This window comes from Hakea prostrata, chromosome 1 (genome assembly GCF_041222555.1).
Source record: "Hakea prostrata isolate BN-2017 chromosome 1, UWA_Hpros_2, whole genome shotgun sequence".
In the NCBI taxonomy this organism is placed as follows: Eukaryota; Viridiplantae; Streptophyta; class Magnoliopsida; order Proteales; family Proteaceae; genus Hakea; species Hakea prostrata.
Genome location: NC_142600.1, coordinates 63,969,411 through 63,978,806, shown reverse-complemented (window position 1 = coordinate 63,978,806; position 9,396 = coordinate 63,969,411). Strand labels below are relative to the sequence as shown.

The 9,396-nt window shown below is 39.4% G+C and overlaps 1 protein-coding gene across 1 annotated transcript; it reads left to right on the top strand.

Annotated features, from left to right (window-relative positions):
- Positions 1-7,370: 7,370 nt before the first annotated feature.
- Positions 7,371-7,862, top strand: LOC149029382 (uncharacterized). Its single transcript, XM_089143255.1, has one exon. The coding sequence runs from the start codon at positions 7,371-7,373 to the stop codon at positions 7,860-7,862; it is 492 nt and encodes a 163-aa protein (XP_088999381.1).
- Positions 7,863-9,396: the final 1,534 nt, after the last annotated feature.

Sequence of the window (9,396 nt, the reverse complement as noted above, 5' to 3'; positions counted from 1 at the left end):
TGAGTCCTGCTCGGATTATTTGTTAAAGGTTGAGTCCTGTTCGGACTCTTGTTGATGAGTTCGTTCCAGACTTCTATTCAGCAGATCTTTTAACCTTATCTATTCGAATAGGACTCTGATCATCCTTCTAGATAGTTGATATATAGTAGAAAGACTACCTTGATGGAGCTTTCTTGACCGGATGGTCGGACTGATCCTTGATCGGATGGTCGAACCAGGCTGGACCAACCTATCTAAACCTGATGGTCAGACCGGTCAGGAGATAGTGGTCATTCCAGTCATTAACAATATAAAAACTTTTTAAGATGATATAGTCACATGAGTTTATTTAATACAAATAAAAGGAGTGAAGGTAAAAAAAACCAGCTGTATAGTTAACCCCGGTGGATGGCAACCAAGAATCTCTGTCGATAAACTTAGCCACAGTAAATGCTTTTGGTTCACTAGAATTTCTAATGGTATGGAATCCAAGCCATTTGACCCGATCATCCAATGCAGCCCATAGCCCTTCATTCTTGTACTCCCCATGGTAGAGAGTGTCCAAGGCAAAATCCCCTTGCCAGTCTAACCACCCCTTGGGGTTGATCACATCACTGAGGTAACATTGCATGAAGATAGTCTGGGAAAAAAGCCGCCACGGACGGCCTAAACTAGGACCTGATGAAGCAAGTAAAACTGAAAGGCAAAACCATTTGAATGATTGGGATCTTCACAGTCTCGTGGAGTGTTGGTGTTCTGTTGTCCCGGCATGGCTTTTCTAGCTAGAATTTGGCATCGTTGAAACACCACAGTTCCACCGCCAAAGATGAAGTCAACCCTCCCACTCATGGTAGAACTGGGTGCTGGAGTGAACACAAAGGGTGTCTTGATACCCGTTGATGCCGCATATGAAAAGTACTGACTGTTTTGACGTCGATAGCAACGCTCTTGCTTTATAGTTTTGGGGTCCTGCCGTATTTTCAATGGTAAGGTCTCTAGCGATGAACGAGTTACCGAACATAGCTGCAAACACCCAATTAAACAAATCATAGAGTTATATAAAATAAAACTAAAAAAAGATGCAATTTATAAGATTCATACAAGGTTTTGTAATTAACAATTCATTGACTTCCAAGAAAACAGTCAAATTGAAATAGAATGTGAAGAAAAGAATCAGCCATGCATCCTTAATTATTTGCTTGTATTAGAACTAGTGCTAATGGGAGTCTCTTGTTTGCAATATGAAAAGAATCAACCATGGAACAAGCACAGGCAGTGGCCGTGTCAACTTCCAAGAGCAAGCAAAGATGCATATAAGGAGAGAGATATTGGGTTTGGGTGTCTTGTATTCTGTGGGTCCATGTAATTATAGTTTTAGTTGTATTTGTAATTGAAACAAGGTTTGGATCAATTACGAGTACTGGGTTAAAATTGTAATTATATTGGAATTAAGGTTTTAGGTTTCCTTATAAATAGTCTCTGTGGGATAACCTAGGAAAAAGAGGCAAGCAAAGGGTAACATTTTGTGCGTGTGAGAGTGGTGTGAGGTTTTCTAAAATAGTGAAACTTATTTTCTCTTTGGTGGACATAGGTAGGGTTTTGCCGAACCACGTTAAATCCCTCGTGTATTTTTCTTGTGATTCTTCTCTGTTCGTAGTTGTGCATCCATTATCCCTAACAAGTGGTATCAGAGCAAGGTTCGGTGGATGGTCGCCGCAGGTGTGCAAAGATCCAGAAATGAGAGGATAGGTGTCAAAAAAACGGAGAGGGCTTCGACGAATTGATCGAAGGTAGAATCGTGCAGTTTTTTTTTTTTTTTCTTGTGTTTTTTTAGATCAGAATTGATTGGTGAGTAAAAAAAAAAGAGGACGGAACAAAACGGTGTTTGTTCGTTTGTTCGGTTGTTCAGTGAAGTGGGTTTTAAACTTTTCTAACATTTTCTTTAAAGTGGTTTTAATGTAATGAGTATTACATTGGTTTGAACCCCCCCCCCCCCAAAAAAAAAAAAAGTTGAGAAAGTGAGTTGGGATTGTGGAAGAAGAACTGTAAAGGAAAAAGGGAAAAAAAATCGGTAGTGGAAAGGACAAAAAAAAATCCTTTTTTTTTATTTTTTATTATCGGATCGTATCCTACAGGTTATTTCCACAGGATTTTGTGTGAAGGTATTTTGTACGGAGTCAAATGTTCCTAAGGTTTTGGGGCGTCCCGACTTAGTGGAAGTGACAGATCGAGGAAATTTCACTCTGTTAGTATTGATCTTGTGAGTTCGTATGGAGATCAACGAACAAGTCTTTTGAGTTGTTGACGGGTATGAAGGGCACAAATCAGATGGCGGTAAGAGTTCTAATTTCTCCATAGAACTTTTTAATGGCCATAACGATTTCACTTTGTAGCAACAATTGGGTGAAGAACATCCTTACGCAGGAAGGGACTATTAAGGCTCTTAGAAAAAAATAAAAAAATTCAGAGGCGATGAAGGAAGATGAGTGGCAAGAGTTGAAGGATCTAGCAAATAGTACAATCCAGTTGTATCTTGCGGATAATGTTCTTCGTGAAGTCATCGGGGTGGTTGATCTAGAGGAAGTCTGGGCAAAGCTGGATAGTAGGTACTAGTCCAAGTTGTTGACAAATCGGTTGTTTTTAAAGAAACAGTTATATGGCCTTCGGTTGTCAAAGGGAGAAAATTTTGACAAGCACCGGATGAGTTCAAACTGGTTTTTGACAGAGCTGTCAGCTCTTTATGAGGAGATCAAGTAGAAAGACAAGGCATTACTCTTGTTGGCATCATTGTCTTAGTCATTTGATCATATTGTGACCACATTACTTTTTGGTAAGGACACTTTGAAACTTGACAATATTATTACTGCATTGCTAATGAATGAAACACAGAGAAAAAAATAGCAGTGATAGGGAGTCAGATGAAAGTAGTGCCTTGGTTGTAAGGGGTGGTCATAGTAGAGGAAGATCAAATTAATGAGAGAATGGAGGGGTCTAGCAAGTCAAGGGGTCACTCAAAGTCTGTTGGTCGCAAAGTAGTTTGTTACTATTGCAAAGAGGAAAGTCATATAAAGAAAGATTGTCCAAGGCGTAAGGATGATAGGAAAAGGAAAGACAGGGAGAGTGATGAATCATCTATTGTTGTCTTCTTGAGCGATGATGGAGGAGATGATGTCCTTCTGACTTCATCATCAGGTTTGGATACTTCAGATTGGATTTTAGACTTTCGGTGTTCTTTCCACTTGTGTTCAATCAGAAGTCAGTTTGCTACATATCATACATGTGAAGGTGGTACTGTCAATATGACAAATAATGCGAAAAGCAAGGTTGTCGAAGTTGTGACTGTGCGGATTCGCATGTTTGATGGGATTGTGCGAACTTTGATTGGGGTTAAACATGTGCCAGATCTAAGAAAGAATCTAATTTTATTGAGTATTCTAGATTCTAAAGGTTTCAGATGGTCATCTGAAGGTGGAGTTCTCAAGGTTTCAAGGGGATCCATGGTTGTGATGCGAGAAAAGATGATTAGTAAGTTGTACAAGCTTGCATGGAGTGTTGAAACAGGTGGAGCTCTAGTTGACACTTTGGCAAGGGGTACAAGTAGGCAAAATTTGCAAATTGTTCAGGCACAAAACAAGGCAAATATGGAAAGAAGCGAGTGACTTTCGCTTTGGATTTGGTGAGTGGCAGTGATCTCTCGGAGCTGGCTGTGACAGAAGAAGAGGTGGAGCCATGTCACGTCGTATAGCGGCGGTGAACTGTACGGGACACCCCAGGTGGGGGGTGTGCGTCATGCTGGTTTAGTGATGGTAGTAACAAAAGTATCCCTGGAGGGGATGTGGGCTGTGCAGTAAGGTGTGGTGGATACATAGAGACGGTTGATTGCAGAGAGACATAATGGTTTTCTTCAAGGTGGTTTGTAGAATTCAAGCCAAGGTGGAGGTTGCTGGGTTTGGGTGTCTCGTATTCTTTGGGTCCATGTAATTATAGTTTTATTTGTATTTGTGATTGAAACAGGGTTTGGGTCAATTACTAGTACTGAGTTAAAATTGTAATTATATTGGAATTAGGGTTTTAAGTTTCCTTATAAATAGTCTTTGTGGGATAACCTAGGAAAAATGGGCAAGCAAAGGATAACACTTTGTGGGTGTGAGAGTGGTGTGAGGTTTTCTGAAATAGTGAAACTTCTTTTCTATCTTGTGGACGTAGGTAGGGATTTGCCGAACCACATTAAATCCATCTTGTGTATTTTGCTTGTGGTTCTTCTCTGTTCGTGGTTGTGCATCCGTTATCCCTAACAATGGATAATTAAACATGAGAAATTGTTTTCTTGTTCCCTCTTCTTTAAACCCATTTCATCAGAAAGAAAAAAAAATTAAATCCACAAACACAAACAAATTGGAAGTGAGTTTGCTGGGTACATCAAACATTCCAAGCAAACTAATCAAAATATCAATGGCCAATTATCTTATGCATGCCAAATAATTATAAGAAAATTTACACCCAACAAGCATAATAATCAAGAAATTACAATATAAAAATGTGATAGATTTAATATTTTACTTACCGATAGTAGCTGACCTATAGGTACTCCAGCCAATACCGTTGCTACGGTTACCTGATATGATTGTAATATCCATTCCATCTCCAATGAACATAAGATTAGATTTATGTTGAACGCTGAAGTATTCAAAATACTTCCCTCTCTTTATGTAAATTACATACTGTTGCAGTGCATCATTAGGAGCGCCATTAACCTGATATGACCTTGTTATCCTTCAATGGATGACTCAATTACCTCCCTTTAAAAAATTACAAATTATTTGCAAGTTGAAAATGTTTTAGAGTGCCTTATCTACATCTCCTTGCGCTTGTATTTAAAAAATTAAAAAATATAAAAAAATAAAAACATATGACTTCTGCTCCAATTTCTCCAAAAGTTGATTTAGGAAATTAATGGATTCACATCGTCTGTAATTCCTTTCCCTACAATTCCCCGTAATTCTCTCATAGGATTGTGCCATGTGGCATTTAAGTAATCCAATGGTTATCCAATTTAAACTAAATTTGTATTTTATTTAAGCTCACCCATAAATTTGAATTTTATTTCAACTCTAGTTTGTTGGATAACCTTTGGATTACTTAAATGCCACATGGCACAATTCTATGAGAGAATTACGGGGAATTGTAGGGAAAGGAATTACAGACGATGTGAATCCATTAATTTCCTAAATCAACTTTGAACAAAAGAATCAAATGAAAGTAATCAAGTTTCAAGAATTAATGAGTTCAGCAGAAGCAATAAAATAAACTAAAATAGTTTCTTTCTAGTAAACTTTTCTAAAGCTATAGTCTTCTCTTCTAAAACAACAAGATAGGGAGTTCTCCAGTTCTTCTCCAAGGACTTCTCAAAATGTCTAGCGATCTACCTTCTTCGGCCATCAATGGGTACTATAAGCACACTCCAAGCATCCACAGGAGGCTTCGTGGACCACATCTTCGTCTCCCATTGACGGTGCCACATCCTCTTCATATATGTTGTTACACTCACGTGGTACATCTCCGATTTCCGACGTGTTACCATCTGTACAATATAATATAACATACAAAGAAAGGAATGAGTTCTGACGAACTCAGTAAGGATAACACATTTCTCATACATATGTCGACATATCCAGCAATGCATATATGAAATGAATGATATGCAATAATATGAATGCTACTAAGATCTAACTATGCAAGTCTCTAAACAGTTGACATGCTTTAAAATATAACACCAACCCTCCTCTTGGTAGGTCTAGTCACTTTGATCCCTTACGGACTGGTTGCCTCTATTGGGATCCTAGGTAAAGGGGTTCTGTCCTCATCAGTCATCCATGGCTAGGGTTTAAGTCAACACTCTCTTACCATGACCATTGGCATGAGTACTGGCACATGTCGGGGTTTCTAATCCAATGCAAGGTCATACAGTAACATACTACATGAAGTCCAAATACTTCCCCTATGGCACCAACCAACTCGGTTCTGTATCCTTCTCAACCTAGGAATAAGAACCCTCACAGACTGGATACCGTTGTTGGACTCCATTCCCTAACCCTATGGTCATCCACATATTGTTGAGGCGGATGCTCTCATGACCCCTCATGACTCTCTGGCCGCTCCTTGGATGTCCATGAGCCCAAACTCTAACATATGCAACCCTACCATTGTATGATCAACAGTGGACCACTAAGTCTCTGCACAGACTTACCGCTGTAGATGAAATAGAGTCACATCACCATTATCATGGGTCATCTGGTTTCAATTCCCCTACCAAAAGGGTAGTAGCATGTAAGGGTTTCTAGCCATGCATTCGAGATTTCCTAGGTATGTCATCCAGCAGTCATGATAGTGCTGGAGGCATCAGTGAGCATGTGTCCCATACCATAGCCCTCTAATATCTCAAGCAATGGATACCCAATTGGATACCCTTTCAATCACTACTACATCACTTCATCCAACATTATATCATAGCCATTCATTCAATATCATAAACTGATAAAGTATATAGAAACATCATAAACAACATACTTTCAACAATAATTCAATGAATGATACAACTATAGCAAGTTGCATTATCAATGGAGAATGTAAGAAATATATCATTCATCATATAGCATGTCATTACATATAAATAAAAAAGCACGTCCTTACCTGTAAATATGTAAAAGCCTACTAAAGTGTAAATAAACTTCACCCACAAGACTTCTAGTAAACTCAAAGAATACCTAAACATAGAGTTACAAGAATATACAAGAAAACATGAGTCAAATCAGAGTAAAGACAAACCTCACATGACTACTGTGACTCAGCCAATCGCTTGGACTGGTCGCTTGGGTCAAGCGACCGCCCCTGTTATAGACAGGTTGTAAGTCCGAAATTTTGACTTTCAACCATCCAATTTCAATCCGATTTCGGGACGATTTTAGTCCAAATTTCAATCTTAAGAAATCTATAACAAAGTTGCGAATCAGCTACCTAAAATTATAAAGATTCATAATTCAATTCATCTCCCTTGATTAGATCGGATTTTTATTTGCAGCAGCAGCTACCTGCTGCTGCCAACGGCTCTGATTGAGCCACATCATCAAAATAAAAATGAAAGATCTAGATTTAAACGATGAGGAGTTATTGTAAATATTAAATTTTTTTCTCACACTTTAATCCCTTAAAGTTTTTTTAATTTACAATAACAAGTCCTTGTCTGAATTCACTCACGAAGCTGGGCGACAGTGTTCGTTCCAAAGGACTCATCAAAAACCCCAATTTCCGGCGGTGGTCTTCATCCCCTCACTCGATACGTGATGAATTTCCTCAGTTTACTGTCCGATTACAGGTGGAATCCTCTCGATATTATGGCTAATTGCCCATTGCCGGAGAATTCGTCTCTACCAACGTCTTACTTCGAAAACCCTAACCCTAATGACAACCCATTGTCGAGGTTGCTACTAGGATGGCATGGATCATACTGGTACTCCTCTGCAAGCTCGACGGCAAGGCAAAGCTATACAAATACTCGAGCTTGCCGTATCTCTTCCTCACCAATAATCTCGATTACATTGTGCAAAATCCATGCAGAAGAGCCTAACCTCCAATATGAGGTTCTTCTAGGAGACGATTGGATATTGAAGCAGAACGCGAAGGCGAAAGAGTACACGGCGAACTTCAAGCGGATTGTATGGACTAAGGTGTTATCAGCGTTACCGGCGGCGACGATGACTTTAGAGGAGGCAAAGAAGTGTTTTACGGACTTCAACTTGGTGTTCGAGCAAACATTCAGATCTCAGTCGTCATGTGTGGTGACGAGCAGCAAGCTCAGGAAAGAGAAGCCAGAGCCTCTCTGGTGAAATAATCCCATCATCGGTTGCCGTTAACAAATTCCATAGCCTCGATTCAAGTAAATAACGCAATAAACCTTTAAAATGCAAACACAGACATTAATGAGCTTTAACCCAATTCACTAAACTATGAAACTCGCATAAAATCTCTGGTTGTGCTAGTTGAAGGATGGTGGCCCGTGTTGCATAATCCAGATTTCATGGCCTCTGTCTAATGTAGTAATGCAATAAACAGATTCAGAAGCGATAAGGAGATTGGAAAGAGTAGATACCTTTACATGGCGAGAAAACAAAACCATCAAGTTTGGACTTGCAGAGAAGAGGTTGGTATGTAGACGAAGATGAAAAAGAAACCTTCTGTTTGCTACGCTTTTCCATTGTTAGCATTCTCACTAGCAGATGCTCTACTCTCCTCTCCTCTGCTGCTTCGCTTCAGCGTAAATAGAAAGAAGAAATCCAAGTTTGAGCTTTGAGAAAGGGTTCTCAGATTGGTAACTCATTACAAATTGTGAGTAGAAACCCATTTCTGAGATTCAGAAGGATCTCCAAGAATGGAAGTTCTTTCCAATTTTTGAACTAGCAACGGTTTAAAATAAAGAAACTTACTATTTCTAAAAATACTTTGAGATTGAGTTCAAATAACCGATGATGGGGTTATTTCACCGGAGCGGCTTTGGCTTGTCGGAATCCTACTCCCAAATAGTATCGGCGTCCGTGTGAAAAGGCAAAATGAGAGAGTGTTTTGGGGGTTGGGTAAGAGAAGGGTTTGAAGTTGTAAATTGATAAAATTTAAGTACTTAAAATGTAAAAATAAAAAATTAATATTTACAGGTAAACTTCATCATCTGAATCCCAACTGTTGAATCAAAGTTTGTTGACGTGGCTCAATTAGAGCCGTCGGCAGCAGCAAGCAGTGGTTGCCACAAATAAAAATCCGATTAGATCCATCCTTTATTTGAATGTAGGGATTCGTTTTCGAACAGGATCTTCTCAAAATCATTGATAAGGAATAGAACCAACACAAAAGGAGATGGATCTACACCATTCCAAAAGTTAAGGGAAGAGAATGGAGTGAATGGAGATCACTTCCATTCACTTACCTCTTCTAGATTCTCAAAACAGATAGGGGAATGGTTCCACTTCGCAATCCATGCTTTTCTCACCTTCCAGCATGTGTTCTCTGCCTCCTAATTGTCCACATCAGCAATCTCGAATATAATAATGAATCAAAAGGTTGAGGTTTGCTATTTATAGAGAACAAGGGGAAAATTAGGGCAAAATCCCGCAAGCAGACCATGGCGGTCGCTTGGGGCGGTTTATTGGCCAATCAACCGCCTTAAGCAACCGCCTCCTAGTACTTTTCAGTACTTGGGTGCTTTGCTCAAGGGGTTGATCCCCTACTCAAACCTAACCCTAAACAATATGTGGGGTAGGTCTTACCTTCAGTCCAGACATCTTCAAACACCTCTTGACTCTGACTAGAAATCCACTTTCCCAGCAAGACAGGTTCTTCATCAAGAGAATCCAGATCCATGGACTCAGG